At 39.6% G+C, this 22,578-nt stretch overlaps 1 protein-coding gene across 1 annotated transcript in view; it reads right to left on the bottom strand.

The window, feature by feature from the left end:
* Positions 1-267: 267 nt before the first annotated feature.
* Arp10 (Actin-related protein 10) overlaps positions 268-22,578 on the bottom strand; it is a 345,788-nt gene continuing 323,477 nt past the window's right edge. Inside the window, exon 5 of the mRNA XM_089091787.1 lies at positions 268-485. Within this exon, the coding sequence (XP_088947913.1) occupies positions 355-485 (131 nt within the window). The 3' untranslated portion in view covers positions 268-354. The remainder of the gene's footprint in view (positions 486-22,578) is intronic.

The following is a 22,578-nucleotide window of genomic DNA, read 5'->3' as shown; positions in this document are numbered from 1 at the left end:
AATAACCAAAGCGAAAGATCCTCACTCCTTACGATTTGTTCGGCCAAAGGAAAGCTCCACATACGATATTTCTTTTCAAGTTCCAGTGCTTTAGCAGTTTGACCCAGAGGTCCCCCGAAACATCATATCTGTTTAAGAATGCATTTTTATTGCAAAGGATTTCTTCCTTTCTTCAATGCCTTTCTTCTTCCTTTCTACCAAAAGACAATTTAGAAATAAAGGTGCTTCCACTATACTAAGAGTTATTCTAAAATCTTATACACTGAGCAAAAGGAATCCTATATTATGTTAAAAGCATAGTGTACGTTACATTAAATTTCACGAGTATATTGCAAAGAATACAAGCTAATGAATTTAAATTTTTCGACCAGTGTCACATTGAACTGAAGCCAACCTAGCCCAGTCTTGCAGCTTGACTCCTTGCATATACTGATCTCTGCTAAGCCCTCTCAAAGATATAGCTTCTGTTGCAGACATTATAGCACCTAAATAAAAAGAATAATTATTTTGGTTCATCCAATGCAGTAAAACTGGATTAACATTAATAAGCCTCTGGTGCACAAGTTCCTTGAAGTATTGCAGCCGACCGCGAACCATTGGTCACAGCTCAAGTGACACTAGCTATATGATAGAATTCAAACCATTTAAAGGCACAGAACAATTACTACCTTTTTTCCATACAAATTCAATTGGAATTCCATAGCTCTTTATCAGGTTTTGTTCAATAAATTCCGTGAAACGGCACAGTAATTAAGCTAATCCAAAGAAATGTGATACCTCACCAACCTCCAAAAAGGTAGAACCAGTTGCTGACCATAAAAAGGCATAACTTTAAACTTCAGCTATTATTTCTCATCATGTTTGGCTGGGATTTGACGTCTTCTTATGGTAAATAGGTATGTGTCAATAATTAAGGGATACCCCTTCCTTTTCCCCCACAGGCAGTGGCTTAGAAAGGTCTTTTGACACCCGGGGTTGAATTTCAACTTGTCAGCCCCCCCCCCCAACCAAAATTTAAACATTGGTGAGTCATATTTGTTTATGGTGGACACGTACAATTACAAAAAAGAAAAACAAGCTATTTGAAGTGTTTAAATTAAGGAGTGAAAGGAAAAGTAAATTGCGTGCAGTATAACATTGGTATGTAAACATTTTAATGTAAACAACTTACATAAATTTAAGCAAAATACAACATTTTTATACATATTAACATTATTATTACAATATCAAACAACACCATTTTAATTTGTGGCTTACATTAATTAAGGCTAAAATGGACAGGAGCTTTTATTAGAAACGTTTTAAGAGAAAATAAAGAATAGCTCGAGCTTTCAGATTTTACTATAGGCCTATCCATGTTTTTTTTGTACTTTCACTACGAACACCTAGGTGATTGAATATATATATATATATATATATATATATATATATATATATATATATATATATATATATTTATCTGCACGAATTTGACAAAATGTACTATATTTAAAACGCATTTTTTCATTCAGATCCTCTTCTTTCTAACTTTGTTTTCTGCAAACTTTGAAATTGCCTCATCAAAATCTATGTTTTTTGCTACACTGTTTTCAATAGATAGCATGGCTAAGCTCGATAGTCGAGCTTGGCTCATAGTAGATCTGAAATAACTTTTAATAAGCTTGAGTTTAGAAAAATTCCTATCTCAAGAAGCAACAGACACAAATGTCAGGTAAAACCTTAATGCTAAAGTTAGATTAGAAATAGAGTCTGGAAGCTCATATTCAACTATGAACTGCAGTAGTCTCAAAGAACTCCATTTCAGAGCCACTTCTTCAGAAACGTTTGCTGCTTGTAAAAGCTCCTCAGAGGAGGGATTTCCTTTAACATGTCTCCTGATGATATTTCTTCGTAATTCTTAACTAAACAGCCCACTAATTTTAGCACTTCAATTTCTGTACTCTTTAGCAAGTACCTGGTCTCCAAGATAGCAAAACGAAGTGATATTCCGTCCATGCATTGGCAATACATGTTGATTTCTTGTTGAAACGTGTCAATGCACTCTCACATCGATATTTTTAGTTCTTCTTCCAAAGTTAGAGGCTCGTTTGCAGCTTTTTCTCCGGGCATGAATTTCTTTCTTCTAATATTTCTTCATTTGGCTAGGGAAATGTCCATCTCATCACAAATAACTTTTGCAAATTCCATTGTCTTTTCCACAAAACCGTCTCTATTATCATTCAAAAAGGCCTTTAAACTCCTCATTTTGATGAGGCACTTTTCAAAACAATTTACAGGTATTTTTGGGTGTGGTTGACTTCTTCACGGACACAATTCCATAAACATAAAAAGCACAAAAAATGAGAAATCCCACATCGAAGTCACCAAAGTTTCAGCTGCTCCTCTAGTGTCGAGAATTTCTGAAGAGTCACAAAGTTTATCAATGGTATTGACAATCTTCTTAAAGCATTTAAACACTGGCTTAACAGCTTCATAGTGAGCACTCCACTTGATTTCTGCAAGACGCTTGACCGTAACTTCAACATTTGCCTAGAGGACATTCCATCTGTGCGTTGAGCATGAGAAAAAAACATACAACCTTTCCAAAGTACCAAATAATGACGTATGGACGCCCGCCAAAAATATTGCAGGGGAGAGGGCATCAGAATAGTAATGGTGAGTGGAGGAGGAGGAGGGGAATAAATTTGAACATAAAATGTTATTTGTAATATAAAATTCTCAAGGAAAAAAGAAAAGTACTTAATTTTTACATACTAAATAAAGTAAAATTCAACAAATTTTTAAATGTTGAATATTCACACCTTTAAAGGAAAATAAATCAATTCCTTTAATCGGTACTTATGTATTATACCGCCAACACTCAAGAAATGAATTTATGTTAACCCTAATGAGAAATTCCAAAACACGATGAAAATATATCATTTTAGACGCACGTTTGGGCAACATATTTCCACATAAGGGGTGGGTGGGTGGTGGAAACCTGACTTTAGTTAACCTACCCCCAGCCCCCCTAATAAGTGTGGTAATATATAGCCCAAATTATGTATTTCCACTGTGTCCTGTCACCCGCTACTTGTTTTCCACTGAGCGTATGAAAATTGTGCCTTAATACAGACAGATAAAATTGGTTGGTTCTCGAGTTTTATACACCGTAAACTTGAGTGTTGGCGGTATAATATATAACTACCCTTTAATCTATCGCGCATTCTATTATTTCGTTTATAGGATCAATATATTATGCCCACAATCTAGAGTAAAAGAGAATAAGGATCAAACTAAATTGTAGAAAATAAGAGAAAATGGTATCATCTTAAAGGGTTCATTTAATTTTAGAGTAAAACGACGGTTATATTTTGTAAGAACATAAAAAGTCTCGAGTGGTGCGTTCATCTAATTTATAGCTCGCTAATGAAAATATCTCCACATTTATAATGAAATCTTCTCCTCATCTCTGCGTAGGTACCATAGTTTCCCTTTTTGATTTTAGAATATTTTTTAAATCTAATTCTCTTATATTTTCAGACCTTTCAAAACCAGCCAGGATAGCAAAAGAAAACAAAATTTAAACTGAGTCCAGCTGTCTAAAATAACTATCTTTGCATCGATGCTCAGAATTACACAGAGCGTAAACGTGTTCAGATGAAACTCTTTACCATGAGTCACAAGAGAACGGTTTTTGATATGTCTGGTTTTTGATGTGTAGTAAATAATTGAGACAAAAACTTTAGAAAGTAGTGGAAAAATTACGTCGAGTTAAGAGGAAGTGATAGTTGCTAGGGATGGATTGTCACTAGTGATAAGCCACTAGGAGTTGCAACCCTGAACGAAAGGAGATTTTTGGGGAAACGATATTTTTTTGAGAAGACAGATTTTTGGGGAAATCCCCAAAAATTCGGGGACAGTGGAAGCACTGGTGTTTTCAAGTAAAATCTGCCAACAAATTTTACTAGGCCATACAAACTGCTAAGTAGCATTAGTAGAGTGCTAATATTGAATTTGCTTGCCTCCATAGGAATTACCATGCTATTTGCTTGCCTTATGTTCCTTGGCGTCTTTCCAGAGCATGTACTTATGGATTCTAGCCGATTATGTTCCTTCCTGTGCTATTTGGGGAGATTACGTTCCTTGGCACCTTTTCAGAGCATGTACCTATGGATTTGGATGGATTATTTTCCTTCCTGTGCTATTTGCTTGCCTTATGTTCCTTGGCACCTTTTGAGAGCATTTACTTATGGCTACATTTCCAAGCAACTTGATTAAAGACGCTTTTACAATCGGAATTGTTTATTTGACATTTGCAAAAAAGAATAAGGAATTCGCAAATTGGACTCTATGAAGGATATTAATTAATGTTTGAATAATAGGAGCGTGATTGATTTTAATTAGCGATTGGATAATTTTTTAACAAGAAATCTCTGAATAAAATATTTTTAGAGGGATTGGAGTGAGGTGTCTTAGAGTACTTATAATGGTGTTTTTTGGGGAGATTACGGTCCTTGGCACCTTTCCAGAGCATGTACTTATGGATTCTAGCCGACTATGTTCCTTCCTGTGCTATTTGGGGAGATTACGTTCCTTGACACTATTTCAGGGCATGTACTTATGGATTTGGGTGGATTATGGCGTCTTTCCAGAGCATGTACCTATGGATTTCGATGGATTATGTTCCTTCCTATGCTATTCTAAGGGTTTATGTTCCTTCCTATACTATTCTATGGCCTTATGTTCCTTCCTGTGTTATTCTATGGGACCTCTACACGTGATTAAACACGTTTTGCTTGCCTTTCATTGGTACCTTTCCAAGCGAGTGGGGATTCCCCTCCAGTTCCTACACACTGCAAAAAGAAAGATATTTATTATAAATTTGGAACAACTGTCACGGTCAGCATGGCGTGTGTTATTTTTTTTATTTTTTTTTATTTTTTTTTTGGCAATTGACGTTTTTTCTGATTGGAACTATAACAATCTTTGGAAATGGTTACCGATAAAAAACATTTTTTCAACCAGTTGGGTTTTTGAAATAACATTTCGCATGGCGTGCGCTATTTTTTTTTTATTTTTTTTTTTTGGAAATTGGCATTTTTTTCTGATAACAGGTCCCATTCATTGTGGTCATATCTCTAAAAAAAGGAGGGAAAGGAGCGAGGTGTTTTAGCGCACATCATTCAAACTCTTGCCTTGAGCATCGATGTTGTTAGCAAAATTTCAAAAGGATCGCTCATGAGTGCTGGTGTATCTGATGAAATAATTTAGGTCGTATGATAAATTTAATTTTTTTTTAATGCAGTAGTTTTTTAGTAAAGACACTCGATATCCTAAAAGTGTTTGATTCAAACTTTTACCTTGAGCATCGATGTTGTTAGCAGAATTTCAAAAGGATCGTTTATGAGTGCTGGCGTATGTTATGAAATAATTTAGGTGGTATAATAAATTTAATTTTTTTTTTTTAATTCGTAAGTTTTTCAGTAAGGACACTCGATATCCTAAAAGTGTTTGATTCAAACTTCTACCTTGAGCATCGATGTTGTTAGCAGAATTTAAAAAGGATTTTTTATGAATGTTGGCGTATCTGATGATATAATTTTGGTCGTATGATAAATTTAATTTATTGTTTTTAATGCAATAGTTTTTCAGTAAGGACACTCGATATCCTAAAAGTGTCTGATTCAAACTTTTACCTTGAGCATCGATGTTGTTAGCAGAATTTCAAAAGGATTGTTTATAAGCGCTGGGGTATCTGATGAAATAATTTAGGTCGTATGATAAATTTAATTTATTTTTTTTAATGCAGTAGTTTTTCCGTAAGGACACTCGATATCCTAAGATTGTCTGATTCAAACTTTTACCTTGAGAATTAATGTTGTTACCAGAATTTCAAAAGGATCGTTCATTAGTGCTGGCGTATCTGATGAAATAATTTAGGTCGTATGATAAATTTAGTTTTTTTTTTTTAATGCAGTAGTTTTCCAGTAAGGACACTCGATATGCTAAAAGTGTTTGATTCAAACTTTTACCTTGAGAATCGATGTTCACAAACACACACACAGAGACGACCGACACACAGAGACGACACACACAAAGAGACGACACACGCACAGAGACGAAAAATACACAGAGACGATACACAAATAGCGACGACACACGCACAGAGACGACACACACACAGAGAGAAGACACACTCACAGAGACGACACACACACACACAGAGACAATACACACACACAGACGACACACACATAGCGACGACACACGCACAGACCCGACACACAGAGAAGACACATGCACAGAGATGACAAACACACAGAGACAACATACACACACAGACGACACACACACACAGACGACACACACAAATAGCGACGACACATACACAGAGACGACACACACACAGAGAAGACACATGTACAGAGACGACACACACACCCAGAGACACCACACACACAGAGACGACACACACACAGAGAAGACACATGCACAGATATGACGCATACACAGAGACGACGCACACACAGAGAGAAGACACACGCACAGAGACGACACACACACAGAGATGACACACACACAGAGACGACAGACACAAAGAGAGGACAGACACACAGAAACGGCACACACCTACACAGAGACGACACACACACACACACACAGAGAAGACACACGCACAGAGAGGACACACACACACAGACACCACACACACAGAGACAACACACACACAGAGAAACAACAGACACACAGAGACGACACACACATAGACGACGCACACACAGAGAGAAGACACACGCACAGAAACGACACACACACAGAGACGACACACACACAGAGATGACACACACAGAGACGAAACACCCATAGAGACGACACACGCACAGAGACGATACAAACATAGACACACCACACACAGAGAGACTATACACACACACAGAGAAGACACACACACACAGATACAAATCACACTTAAATACGACACACGAAGAGAGACAACACACACACAGAGACAACACCCACACAGAGAAGACACACACACACACACAGACGATACACACAAACAGACGACACGCACATAGTGACGACATACACAGAGAGACGAGAAACCCACAGAGACGAAACACACATAGAGACGACACACATAGAGAGACGACACACACACAGAGACACGACAAACACACAGAGACAACACACACAAAGAGACGACACACACACAGATACGAAACACACAAAGAGACGACACTCGCACAGAGACGACACACACACAGAGTCGACTCACACACAGAGACGACAGACACAAAGAGACGACTCACACACAGAGAGGACAAACACACAGAAACGACACACACACACAGAGACGACACACACATAGAGACAACACAGACACAGAGACGACAGACAAACAAAGACGAAACACACACAGAGACGAGTCAGACACAGAGGCGACACACACACACAGACGACAAACAGACAGAGAAGACACAAAAACAGAGACGACACACCCACAGAGATGACACAGATACTACACACACAGAGAGACCACACACACACATAGAGACATCACACACATAGAGACGATACACACACAGTGACGACACACACATACAGAGACAACACACACAAAGTAACGACTTACACATAGAGACGACACACACACACAGAGACGCAAACACACAGAGACGACACAGAAAGAGTGACAACACACACACACACACAGAGACGACACACACACAGAGGCAACACACACAAAGAGACGAAACACATAGATATGAAACATACAAACAGACGACACACGCACAAAGACGACACACACATATAGCCGACTCACACACAGAGAGGACAAACATATAGAGACGACAGACACAAACACACACAGACGACCGACACAATTAGCAGACACGCACCCAGAGAGTACTAACAAGCAGACACTACATGCACACACACAGAGACGACACACACATAGAGACTACACAGACACAGAGACGACAGACACGCAGACAAACAAAACACACACAGAGACGACACACACGCACACAGAGACGACAAACATACAGAGAAGACACAAAAACCGAGACGACACACCCACAGAGATGACACACACATAGAGACGACACACGCACAGACACGACACACAAACAGAGTCATAGTGAGAGAGATATCCAACCCAACTTTTTGGATATCTCTCTCACTGTGACTCGGTTTGTGTGTCGTGTCTGTGCGGGTGTCGTCTCTATGTGTGTGTCATCTCTGTGGGTGCGTCGTCTCTGTTTTTGTGTCTTCTCTGTATGTTTGTCGGCTCTGTGTGCGTGTGTGTCGTCTCTGTGCATGTGGCGTCTCTGTGTGTTTTGTCTCTGTGTGTGTGTCGTCTCTGTGTCTGTGTTGTCTCTATGTGTGTGTCGTCTCTGTGTGTGTGCGTGTCGTTTCTGTGTGTGTTTGTCCTCTCTGTGTGCGAGTCGTCTCTTTGTGTCTGTCGTCTCTGTGTGTTTGTGTCTGTCGTGTCTGTGTGTTTGTCCTCTCTCTGTGTGAGTCGGCTCTATGTGTGTGTCGTCTCTGTGCGTGTGTCGTCTCTTTGTATGTTTCGTATCTATGCGTGTCGTCTCTTTGTGTGTGTTGTCTCTGTGTGTTTGTCGTCTCTCTGTGTGTGTGTTGTCCCTCTATGTGTGTCGTCTCTGTGTGTGTGTCGTCTCTATGTGTTAGTCTTCTCTTTGTGTGTGTCGTCTCTGTGTGTGTGTGTCGTCTCTGTGTGGGTGTCGTCTCTGTGTGTGTGATGTCTCTATGTGTGTGTGTCGTCTCTATGTGTGTTTCGTATCTGTGGGTGTGTCGTCTCTGTTTTTGTGTTTTCTCTGTATGTTTGTCGTCTCTGTGTGTGTGTGTCGCCTCTGTGTATACGTCGTCTCTGTGTGTGTATCGTCTTTGTGTGTCTGTCGTCTCTGTGTCTGTGTTGTCTCTATGTGTGTGTCGTCTCTGTGTGTGTGTTTCGTCTCTGTGTGTTTGTCTTCTCTGTATGTGAGTCGTCTCTGTGTGTGTGACGTCTCTGTGCGAGTGTTGTCTCTGTGTGTGTTTCGTCTATGTGTGTGTGTCGTCTCTGTGAGTGTGTTGTCTCTGTGTGTTTGTCGTCTGTCTGTGTGTGTCGTCTCTCTATGTGTGTCGTCTGTGTGTTTGTCGTCTCTGTGTGTGTGTCGTCTCTATGTGTAAGTCGTCTCTATGTGTGTGTCGTCTCTATGTGTGTGTGGTCTCTCTGTGTGTATAGTCTCTGTGTGTGTCGTCTCTGTGTGTATTTTGTCTCTGTGTGTGTGTTGTCTCTATGCGTGTGTTTTCTCTATGTGTGTTTCGTATGTGTGTGTGTGTGTCGTCTCTTTGTGTGTGTCTTGTCTCTCTGTGTGTGTGTCGTGTCTGTGCGTGTGTCGTCTCTTTGTATGTTTCGTATCTATGTGTGTCGTCTCTTTGTGTGTGTTGTCTCTGTATGTTTGTCGTCTCTGTGTTTGTTTGTTGTCACTGTATATGTTTGTCTTCTCTGTGTGTGTTTCGTCTCTATGTATAAGTCGTCTCTGTTTGTATGTCGTCTCTGTGTGCTTGTGTCGTCTCTGTGTGGGTGTCGTCTCTGTATGTGTGATGTCTCTTTGTGTGTGTGTAGTCTCTATGTGTGCGTAGTCTCGGTGTGTTTGTCGTCTCTTTGTTTGTGTCTTCTCTGTTTCTTTGTCGTTTCTGTGTGTGTGTGTCGCCTCTCTGTGTGCGTCGTCTCTGTGTGTGTTTCGTCTTTGTGTGTGTGTCGTCTCTGTGTCTGTGTTGTCTCTATGTGTGTGTCGTCTCTGTGTGTGTGTTTCGTGTCTGTGTGTTTTTCGTCTCTGTGTGTGAGTCGACTCTGTGTGTGTGTCGTCTCTGTGTGTGTGTCGTCTCTTTGTGTGTATCGTATCTGTTTGTGTGTCGTCTCTTTGTGTGTGCTGTCTCTGTGTGTGTGTCGTCTCTCTGTGTGTGTCGTCTCTCTATGTGTGTCGTCTGTGTGTTTGTCGTCTCTGTGTGTGTGTCGTCTCTATGTGTAAGTCGTCACTTTGAGTGTGTCGTCTCTGTGTGTGTATCATCTGTGTGTGTGTGTGTGTCGTCTCTGTGTGGGTTTTGTCTGAGTGTGCGTGTTGTCTCTATGCGTGTCTCGTGTCTATGTGTGTTTCGTATGTGTGTGTGTGTCGTCTCTTTGTGTGTGTCTCGTCTCTCTGTGTGTGTATCGTCTCTGTGCGTGTGTCGTCTCTATGGGTGTTTCGTCTCTGTGTGTGTGTCATCTCTGTGTATGTGTCGCCTCTGTGTGTAGGTGTCGTCTCTGCGCGTGTGTCTTCTCTCTGTGTGTGAGTCGACTCTGTGTGTGTGTGTCGTTCCTGTGCTTGTGTCGTCTCTATGTGTGTGTGTCATCTCTGTGTGTGTGTTGTCTCTGTGTGTGTGTGTCCTCTCTGTGCGTGTGTCTTCTCTCTCTCTGTGTGTGTGTGTGTGTCGTCTGTGTGTGTGTGTGTGCCGTTTCTGTGTGTTTGTCCTCTCTGTGTGTGAGTCCTCTCTTTGTTTCTGTCGTCTCTGTGTGTGTGTCGTCTCTGTGTGTGTGTGTCGTCTCTGTGCGTGTGTCGTCTCTCTGTGTGTCCGTCATATGTGTGTGTGTGTAGTCTCTGTGTGTGTGTCTTCTCTGTGTGTGTGTCGACTCTCTGTGTGTGTGGGCTGTGTGTGTGTGTGTGGTCTCTGTGAGTGTGTTTTCTGTCTGTGTGTTTGTGGGTGTCGGCTCTGTGTGTGTGAGTTTCGTCTCTGTGCGTGTGTCGTCTCTGTGTGTGTGTCTCGTCTCTGTGCGTGTGTCGTCTCTATGTGTGTTTCGTCTCTGTGTGTATGTCATCTCTCTGTGTGTGTGTCGTCTCTGTGTGTGTGTGTGTGTCGTCTCTGTGTGTGTGTGTGTCGTCTCGGTGCGTGTGTCTTCGCTGTGTGTGTGTTGTCTCTGTGTGCGTGTTGTCCCTGTGCTTGTTGTCTTTGTGTGTGTGTCATCTCTGTGCGTATATCGTCTCTTTGTGTGTTTCTTATCTATGTGTGTATCTTCTCTGTGTGTGTGTCGGCTCTCTGTGTGTTTTTCGTTTATTTGGGTGTGTAATGTCTCTCTGTGTGTGTTGTCTCTGTGTGTGTATCGTCTCTATGTGTGTGTCATCTCTGTTTGTGTGTGTAGTGTCTGTGTGTGTGTGTCGTCTCTGTGTGTTTGTCATCTCTGTGTGTGTGTCATCTCTGTGTGTGTGTCGTCTCTGTGCATGTTTCTTCTCTCTGTGTGCGTGTGTCGTCTCTGTGTGTATGTCGTCTGTATGTGTGTGTGTCGTCGCTATGTGTGTTTCGTCTCTGTGTGTGTGTTGTCTCTGTGTGTGTTTAGTCTCTGTGTGTGTGTGTCAACGCTGTGCATGTGTCTTCTCTCTCTGTGTGGGTGTGTCGTCTCTGTGTGTGTGGGGTCTCTGTGCGTGTGTCGTTGCTATGTGTGTGTCGTCTATGTGCGTGTGTGTTCTCTGTGTGTGTGTATCGGCTCTCTGCGTGTGTCTTCTCTCTTTGTGTGTGTCGTCTTTGTGCGCATTTCGTAGCTATGCGTGTGTCGCCGCTTTGGGTTTTTCGTGTATGTGTATGTGTTGTCTATCTGTGTGTATGTATCGTCTCTGTTCTTGTGTGTTGGCTATGGGTGTGTGGTCTGTGTGTGTGTGTGTATCGTCTCTGTGCGTCTGTCGTCTCTCTGCGTGTGTGTGTGAACATCGATGCTCAAGGTAAAAGTTTGAATCAAACACTTTTAGCATATCGAGTGTCCTTACTGAAAAACTACAGCATTAAAGAAAATAAATTAAATTTATCCTACGATCTAAATTATTTCATTAGATATGACAAAACTCATGAATGAACCTTTTGAAATTCTTTTAAAAACATTGATTCTCAAGGTAGAATTTGGAGTCAGACACTTATAGTATATCGAGTGTCCTTATTGAAAAACTAATGAATAAAGAAAAAAAAATTAAATTAATAAATCGACCTAAATTATTTCTTCAGATACGCCAGCACTCATAAACGATCCTTTTGAAATTCTGCTAACAACATCGATGTTCAAGGTAAAAGTTTGAATCAGACACTTTTAGGATATCGAGTGTCCTTACTGAAAAACAATTGCATTAAAAAAAATAAATTAAATTTATCATACGACCTAAATTATTTCATCAGATACGCCAGCACTCTTAAATGATCCTTTTGAAATTCTGCTAACAACATCGATGCTCAAGGTAAAAGTTTGAATCAAACACTTTTAGGATATCGAGTGTCCTTACTGAAAAACTTCTGCATTAAAAAAAGAAAATTAAATTTATCATACGACCTAAATTATTTCATCACATACGCCAGCACTCATAAACGATCCTTTTGAAATTCTGCTAACAACATCGATGCTCAAGGTAAAAGTTTGAATCAAACACTTTCAGGATGTCGAGTGTCCTAAATTAAAAACTACTTCATTAAAAAAAAAAATTAAATTTATCATACGACCTAAATTATTACATCAGATACGCCAGTACTCTTAAGCTATTCTTTTGAAATTCTTCTAACAACATCGATGCTCAAGGTAAAATTTTTAATGAAGTACTCTAACACACCCCGCTCCCATCCCTCCTTTTTTTTATAGCTATTATCGCAATGAATGGTACCTGTTATCAGAAAAAAATGCTAATTGCCAAAAAAAAAAAAAAAAAAAAATAGCGCACGCCATGCTGAATGTGCTTTCAAAACCCATCTGGTTGAAAACATTTTTGTTATCGTTAACCATTTCCAAAGATTGATATTATTCCAATCAGAAAAAACGTCATTTGCCAAACAAAAAAAAAAAAAAAATAACACACGCCATGCTGAATGTGACACTTGTTCCAAATTTATAATAAATATCTTGCTTTTTGCAGTGTGTAGGAACCGGAGGGGAATACCCGCTCGCTTGCAAAGGTACCAATGAAAGGCAAGCAAAACGTGTTTAATCACGTGTAGAGGTCCCATAGAATAACACAGGAAGGAACATAAGGCCATAGATTAGCATAGGAAGGAACATAAACCCTTAGACTAGCATAGGAAGGAACATAAGCCATCCAAATCCATAGGTACATGCTCTGGAAAGACGCCATAATCCACCCAAATCCATAAGTACATGCCCTGAAATGGTGTCAAGGAACGTAATCTCCCCAAATAGCACAGGAAGGAACAGAGTCGGCTAGAATCCATAAGTACATGCTCTGGAAAAGTGCCAAGGAACGTAATCTCCCCAAATAACGCCGTTATTAGTACTCTAAGACACCTCGCTCCCATCCCTCCAAAAATATTTTCTTCAGAGATTTCTTGTTAAAAAATTATTCAATCACTAATTAGAATCAATAATACTCCTATTATTCAAATATTGATTAATATCGTTCATAGAGTCCAATTTGCGAATTCCTTATCCCTTTTTGCAAATGTCAATAAAACAATTCCGATTGTAAAAGCGTGTTTAATCACGTTGCTTGGAAAGGGTATCCATAAGTACATGCTCTGAAAAGGTGCCAAGGAACGTAATCTCCCCAAATAACACCATTGTAAGTACTCTAAGACACCTCGCTCCCATCCCTCCAAAAATATTTTATTCAGAGATTTATTGTAAAAAAATTATCCAATCACTAATTAGAATCAATCACACTCCTATTATTCAAACATTAATTAATATCGTTCATAGAGTCCAATTTGCGAATTCCTTATCCTTTTTTTTAAATGTCAATCAAACAATTCCGATTGTAAAAGTGTGTTTAATCACGTTGCTTGGAAAGGTAGCCATAAGTAAAATCTCTGAAAAGGTGCCAAGGAACGCAAGGCTAGCAAATAGCACAGGAAGGAACATAATCCATGCAAGTTCCATAAGTACATGCTCTGAAAAGGTGCCAAGGAACGTAATCTCCCCAAATAGCACAGGAAGGAACATAATCGGCTAGAATCCATAAGTACATGCTCTGGAAAGACGCCAAGGAACATAAGGCAAGCAAATAGCATGGTAATTCCTATGGAGGCAAGCAAATTCAATATTAGCACTCTACTAGCATTGCTAATATGCTACCCCACTTTTTCCACGGCGGAGAACAACTTGTGTTTTGAAAGCTTTTCATTGAGCAAAAATTATTTCTATATATAAAAATGGCATTTTCAGACAAAATCTGCCAACAAATCTGAAAACTGCCAAAGTAGCATTGCTACTTTGCTACTCCCCTTTTTGCACGGGGGAACCCTAATCAATCATAAGTCCTTTTAGACCAATTTTTGTCACCCATCCAGGGCTTGAACCTTGGGGAAGTCCCCCCTTCCTACGCTACTGCCCACACGGGTCAATATCGACCTGGGAAAACCTCTAAGTTAAAGTTCAACCATTTATTATTACATATACAATAAGTACTTGATTGGACCAATGGAAAGGCAAGTGCGAGAAACTATGTCTGGTCTATACAATGAATATTAAAGCAACAATTGGGTCAAAGGTCTATACCATTATAAATCACTGGTGATTTAAGGGAAGATGTAAAAGAGGGGGCACTTGCCCCGGGCGCAGAAATTTTGAGGCACATATTTTCAAATAAAAATTCTAACAGTTATAGTCATTTTCTAATTTTTGAACTTTAATTTTTGTTAAAATAAAGCATAGTCCGGGGGCCAGACCACTATAATGTGACAACTAGGCAATCAGAAAGACACAGTCAATTTGACAATAGTTTCCGACTATATCGACCACGCTGAATTCTAATAAGGGTGGTGGCAAAGTTGGAGATCACGGCTTGACCTTATAAAAGCAAAAAAACACCCTTTTAGGCCTATAAAACGTGTACAGACTTTTTATTTTTTTCTAAGGTTGTACCACTCCGATGTAGTAGCGCGGCATCTCATTTTGGTCCTAATATGGTCTTCTCAATGAATATGTTAAATGTTTTCCAATATATCGAATATCCCAGGAGCTATAGGCTAATATTTATTAATTTTCCCCGAAAATCTCAAAATTCAAAGGTTCATTTTCAACTAAACCACGTATCTCGGGCCTTTCTAATAATTTGTTGTTGTTCATTCTTTTCCAGAATTTACCTTTCGTATTTAGCTTCACATTGCCATAAAGTTCAAAGCTTAAATTGTTCAGTGAAGTCATCTAGAATTTTTAGGAAAGTGTAGGCCTAAAAATATATGCAAAAATACATTTGTCCAAAATGATGATGTGACACAACTTTTATGCTAGAATTTAACGCCAAATCCGAATATGAACTTTGACATTGCAGCCCAATCTTAACTTCGTTTGTTATAGGCTAATTACTTATTTGTAGGCCTAATAATTTTTTTTGATAAATGGTATTACAAGAAATGTTTTTATGCCAAATTTTGACGCCGAGTCCAAAGGTATTGTTGACTTGATCATCGTGTTTCAACTTTAGTTGCTATATGCTATTTAATTTGCTATAAACTCTGATTTTCTTGCAAATATAGCTCTAAATCCATATTATAATGAACCTACGAAGATTTGCAAGGTAGTAAACGGACACGGAAGAACCATGCTCGACAGAAGCTGAAAGCTTAAACCAGTAACATGATTAAAGAGTGTTTATTATTTTAAGTACTGTACATCTATATAAAAATACTTGTGTTGAAATTAAATTAGTAAAGCTACAGGTAAAGCCTGTCAAAATACAATTCCCGCACATGCCAACGGTTTTCCTCAAACATTCCAACAACAGCCCACGATGTTCTATTCACAATTTTATGGATCGGAAAGACTTTGTCACGGAACTGAACGTAGAGCTTGGGTTCATAGCCTGGATAGTTCTGTAATAAAATGACAACAATGTCTGTGTCATTCGCTTCAACAATTACTTGGTAACATCCATTTCTGTAGCATTCGGCAACATGGAGAGTAACACGCGTGTCTGCTTCTTCATGTGTGCTGCACAAGTTGGCTTCGTAGTCCAGGCTCGGATCTAAAGTCATTCTGGATGGGACCAGTTTTAGCACCTTCATTCTGTCACTGAATCCACAATTCAAAAATACATTCGATAAGTCTTGCCTTACTCTCTGACTGCATAAGCAAAATATCCCAGTTTTCTAGCACCATGCTCTTCGTAACGATAAAACTCTTCGTCACTGTATTTCCTCTCCGCTCATGGCGTCCACAACTGTCTTTTAGAAAAAAAGGATTACCGGAAATATTTACAAGGCCGAACACTCCGTCATACCGATTAGCTACAATATACAGCTCGGTTGTAGATTTTGGGAGTCGATTTAAGAGCCTTGCAAGGATTCATTTCGAAAATGCCTCAACGGTTTCGGTTTTGTCTGGTACTTGCGACCGGATTAACGGCATGAAATCTACCACCACACAAGTTCCCGTGACCGTGTTAATCGGTACTTCGCCAGACCAAATTTCTAAACTTGCAGAGGTGCGAATGAACTCAAGAAAACTTGACTTCGTACCCGATCGAAGTTTAATACGTTCACTAGCTACTGCTTCAAATATTGCTGGGGCGTAGGGCAAAAGTTCGTGTGGCATGATCTCACTTAGCATCTCAAGAGTAGATCCTTGAGTAGTGCCAATAGTAACCAGAATCCTTTTAACAGCTTCCAATTCAGCATAAACGCTGCTATCGTTCTTGGTCGTTAAACTTTTGGCTTATTTTGTTTCGCAATCGATAGTCTTTACTTGAACCTTGGAAAAGGGGTTGGGTTTTCCATCGAAGTATACTTCTAATGCTTTTAAACCACTAGCACGTGCACTCAGGAGGCTCTTTGCCACTGCTTCATCAGCGACTTGATTTGAAATGATATTCACCACTGATCCTCATCACATGTAAAGGGATCAATATGGTCTTCGACAACAGAGACCACATTACTGAAAAGGTTTTCTCGGCGCTTCTCAAAGGTTCCATTTTTGCTTCCTTCACCATCAAATTCACAATTCATGCTCTCAATTCCAGAAAGTCGATAAAGGACAGAGGAAACCTCAGCACAGAATGGTATGGTGGTAGTCCACTTGGCAAGTGCCATTGAGTTCAGTGTGATTCCCTTTATTCCTACCTTTTGTTTTGATTCAAGATTGAGTGTGATTTCCAGTGCATGATCTGGGGAAACACAATTCATCTTGCAATTTTTCCGCTTCACATTGAATAGTCCTTTGACAAAGATATCATGCAAGCTAGGTGGCAAGGTTTTCATGTCATTCAAATACTGGATTAAGCATGCAGTGTACTTATAATGCCCTGCAGCTGTCAAATACGGCAACATGAGGGTTACACCCATAATATGACCTTCCCAGTCTCCCCCACGCTCTGCCACCAGGAACTGGAGAAGAATCAGCACAAGATTCATATACTCCATAGACAACTTCGTTGTAAGTTTTTTGTCAAGCAACTTATTGAACTGGTTCATCAAAGGCGCCTCCGAAATTCATAAACGCAGACATTGAATCTGACAGCTCATCAAAAGTACTTGCTTCTTTGTCCGATTCAATGTAATAATGTTCGAGAGCATTCCAATATACTCTATACAAGGCCTCTATTACGATCATGTGAACCTCCATACACCTGTAATAGGGTTTTCCAGTCATAGATTTTTTAGCAGTTCCAGAGAGTAAGATACCAGCCTTACCAAAGATTTCTTCAAGCCCCGAGCCTTTCAGGAGGTACCCAATCACACCAAGAAAGTTCATACACAGATGCAATTCCCCCATTCTTGGAATAACATCACTGAATGCTTCAGTTGTTTCTTTTTTAATGCGACAATGATCACGTAGATAGCTTGGTCACACATTATTACAGTATGAGGTAACTTCAGTGCGCGAGCTGTACGATGCATAATGTTTATTGCCTCATCAACAACTGCTGGATTAGATGGAGGACACAAAATTGTTGTTGTTGTTAGTGCTTCGGGGCTGTTGCCCGCTGCACACGTGACATAAACAATGTTTTCAAACACTCACAATCACTTAATCTTTCATAACTATATTGAAAGGTTGGCTTAACAGAGGGCAATCTTTGAAGATGACCAGGGCAGTTTCTTGGATTAGGATTTGTAGGGAGACTGTCACTGTCCCATTCTTATCAGCAGATAGACCGAAAATCAGTCAGCATTGTAAATACAATTTTAAAAAAAAAAAAAAAAAAAAAAAACAAGAAAAAAAATGAAAAAAAAAAAAGTTGATATTTGGTTAAAAAGTAAAGTTCATGTTCGGATTTGGCGTTAAATTCTAGCATAACAGATGTGTCACATCATCATTTTGGAAAAATGTATTTTTGCATATATTTTTTGGCCTATACTTTTTCAAAAAATTCTAGACGGCTTTACCCAACAGTTTAAGGTTTGAACTTTACGGCAATGTGAAGCTAAATACAAAAGGTAAGTTCTGAAAAAGAATGAAAAACAAAAAATTATAGAAAAGTTCGAGATACGTGGTTTAGTTGAAAATGAACCTTTGAATTTTGAGATTTTCGAGGAAAATTAATAAATATTAGCCTATAGCTCCTGGGCTATACAAGATATCGGAAATTTTTTTTACATCTTCTATGAGAAGACCATATTAGGACCAAAATGAGATGTCGCATCACTAAATCGGAGTGGTATAACCTTAGAAAAAAAAACAGTCTGTACACGTTTAATAGGCCTAAAAGGGTGTTTTTTTGCTTTTACAAGGTCAAGCCGTGATCTCCAACTTTGCCGCCACCCATATTCGGATTCAGCGTGGTCGATATAGCCGGAAACTATTGTCAAACTGACTGTGTTTTTCTGACCACCTCAACTCAGAAATAAAAGAGATACGCTTTAGTGGCCCCCGGACTAGCAGAGGGCGCAGTTGCCAAAATTTTATTAATAAACGAAAATTTTGTTATAATTTGGCCTTAAAATTTTGGGAGACAAGGGGGGGGGGGATGCGCTAAGCATGGTTTTGCCCGGGCGCAAGAAAGATCAGAACCGTCACTGCTATGAACAATATTAAATTCTATAATTCATTCATCTGCTGATTTCCTTAGGCGTAGTCGTGCTGAACCAACAATCCTACAATATCAGAGGAAGCTTCTTTAGAAAGGGCATTGAAATTATATCTATAAAAATATGAAATTTTGCATTCCATCCGCGAAGGATGATTACAGATTCACATTTATTTGTTGTTTTTTCCTTAGAGGATATCGAATGGTCCTAAGATATCAGAAGAAGATCCTTTAAAAAGGACATGGAAACTTCTATCAACCTGTTGAAGTAAGAAAAACGATTGCATCAGATCAACGTGACGTTTTAGCCATTTTGTGGCCAAAACGACAATTTTGGCCCAAATGTTGCCAAAATTCCTCGAATGAAAATCCTGAGACAGCCCATTTTAAGTCATCTAAAAACTATATACAGAGCTTTTCGATTTCAGAGATAACAATGTTACGCTGTGGTGTATTCGTTTCTGAGGATCCAGGTAGCCAAGACAAAACGAACGGCTAACATAGACATTTATTTAACACGTAATTTAACTAATTTGATCACTTGAAGTTTGATAAAATTATGAAAAGTGGTGTACAATTGCACACAGGGCATTCTATAGGACGACCGGTGGATCTTTATGTAAGTGTGTGTGTGTGGGGGGGGGGGAATGTCCTAATATTTGAATATTTGCTTTTTTGCTTTGTCCTCCGAACAAATGTTTGAAGGCGTACATTTTTTCAAGTATAATGGTCATTGTTGAAGTATTGTTTTAGGAATATCAAACTTGATGCAAAAAATGGCGTGAAGGAGGAAGCAGTAATCCTCCTTCACATCTAAGACAGCCTTGGATCAGATATTCAACTGTTTCAGATATTAAAAAAAACATTTTAACATTGAAACACCCAAATAACGGTATTTTCCAAAATCTAGCAGGGGGGGGGGGGGAGCAAATGCCAAGTATGCCCCCTTCCAAATTTGACACCACTAATCAAACACCTCAGAGTAAAAAGATGTAAATAAAGAGTGCCCCTTGTCAATAGAAACCGAAACTATTTGAGGACCGAAGATCCAAGATGAGTTTGAATCTGAAACACGATAAAGGAAGACTCCTGACGCCCAAGGGGCACTGAATTTGAATGAGAAGTATTGTTAAAGAACTTTAAGACTTTAGCGTAAAGGGCAAGTGTTGAGGAAGGGATAGCCCCGATCACATACGGAATCATTTCTGTTCGTTTTGAGTTTTAATGTTGCTCCTTACTTTCTGTTTTTTTTTTGTTTAATTAAAACATAAAAGAGCACAGATAAATTCCTATAATAATTCAAACTGTCATGGTAACCGGTACTGATATAAATAAAAAAAGGTAAAGGATACGGCACTAGACTCTTAGTCCAAATCGGCAGTGCTGATCTCCGTTTCATGGCCTTTCAGCCCGGAAGTGGAATGGGGGGTTGTTAAGCGAAATTCTGAAGCTTGAATTACTGAGAATTCCAGGAATTGATGTCATTATGTATTAAACATTCAGTCTATTTTCATTAGTTCTTTCCAGTCATTTTGATTAATACAGCGATTCCGTTTTATATTTTTCGTCAAAGTTCTCAAAATTTAAAGCACATTGTAGAAGTAGGGCCCCCTTCATTGGTCCAAGCACAGCCCTATCAAAATTCCGAGCGCAGCCCTATCCCTTTTCCCATAGGATTCCGAGAACATGCCCTCTGACGTCACGGCAGTCATAGGGAAAATAACATTGGATTTCAAACGCATGGATAGGGAAAATAACATTAGATTTTAAACGCAGCCCTCGGACGTCACACCTGTCAAAATTCCACTCCTTGGCAAGGTTAGGTGACACACCCTTTTCCTTTTTACCAGGTGACGGCTGGCAAGAGTTCAAAGTCAGGTGACACACCCCTTTTGTTTTTCTATGACATCCCTTGGCAAGAGTTCAATGGTTGGGTTAGGTCAGCTGTTTCTAGGCGACGGCTGGCAAGATTTAAAGGATTTCAGTTTTATATTATATGATTACTTGGAATGTGGTCCGTATAATACACAAGTTTTAATAATAACCATCTAGCCCGTTACCCCTGTTTCTAGAGCACGTTACACTACGCGACACACCCATTGTTCTTAAAGGGCCCAGATAAGTTGAGCTACCAGCCCCTCGCACCTGTACAGTGCAGTCACCTGTTCTATTAAAGGAGACACACTTGGCAAGACTCCACGGCACACCCCTCTGAACTCCAAAAACGTCATACGACTTACCCCGTTTCAAACAGACAGGTCTAATATGCTTGACGCAATTTTGCGCAGCCCTAAAACAGGAACCCATGGGGGAATCCCCGCTTGAACGCACACACCTTACGTAATGATTGTGCAGCAGTGTCACGTAATACTTTTTTTTTTATTAACTTAATGGTGGCACGCACTTTATGTAATGATTACGCATCCATCACTGCCAGATAATACCTTCTTGACATTTTCCGCCTAAAATCCTCAAGACATTTTCTTTTTCAGCGTTTCTTTTTTTTCGACCAAAACCCCCAAAGTTTTTCCCCCATAACTTAATGGCGGCACATACTTTACGTAATGACTGCGCATCCATCACTGCCAGATAATACCATTTTGAGATTTTTTCGCCCAAAAGCCTTTCTTTTTTCGGCTTTTCATTTTTTTACTCGAAACACCATTCATTTTTTTTAGAGTTCTTGACCCGCCAGGACTCGAAAGGTCATTCCATTCCAGTGGTACTGCGCCCAAGGCAAATCGTCCATGAAACCTTTGAAAATATTTTGTATCTTGAACCATATTCTAAAAATAAACTATTGCACGACACCTGAGATTCCCCATTTCTGGCAAACACTAGAACAGCGTGTTTACAGCCCAAATTTGATACAGTCTAGGGGGTATTTGCTTTCAAGATATTAATAAAGGGAAATGCGTGTTTACTGCCAAATTTGATACACTCCAGGGGACATTTCCTTTCAAGATATTGATAAAGGGGATATGTATGTTTAAATTATTTAAACATCTAGGTATGAGAGACGCGTCCCAAACAATAAATCTTAAAAACACAGACAATGAAAATAAAAACAAGTGGACGCGCCGTAACACATTAAAAAATATTGCTAAAAAACACGCCAAAAAATAAAAGATGACACTGTCATATTATCATACACGCAAAAAAAAGAACCATCTGTTATACACAACGGGGGAAGGGGGCTACTAGCCGACCGCCCCCAGAGACTCGGGGCGGGGATATTAGATGCAATTTAAGACATAGTAAGAGCTTTTAAGGAAATACCCCTTTTTCATTAAGATAAATTCATGGTTATTTCACAATATCCTATCAATAGCTTCCGGCTCGCACCTAGTAGCCTTCATTTTCAGAGGATGCATTGATAATAGATGTAGTTTTCAGGTATTATTGTAGCTTTAAAATGATAAAGAATAGCATGCCAAATTTAAGGAAAGACAAAGGTAGAGGACTCCTTGGGAGGGGGAAACATCTGTGGGGAGGGGGAGATTCAAGCGTAAATTTATTATTATCCAGCCTCCATCCACTGCTCACTGCTCGCCTCCGAGGAAGGGTCCAATCCCCCCGAGCGGTTTTTCCCAGCCCGACACAT

Source organism: Artemia sp. Qi Xiang Cuo, chromosome 7, assembly GCF_049724085.1.
Source record: "Artemia sp. Qi Xiang Cuo chromosome 7, ASM4972408v1, whole genome shotgun sequence".
Lineage (NCBI taxonomy): Eukaryota > Metazoa > Arthropoda > Branchiopoda > Anostraca > Artemiidae > Artemia > Artemia sp. Qi Xiang Cuo.
Note: the sequence above shows the minus strand (reverse complement) of the source record. Positions and strands in the feature narration are given on the sequence as shown.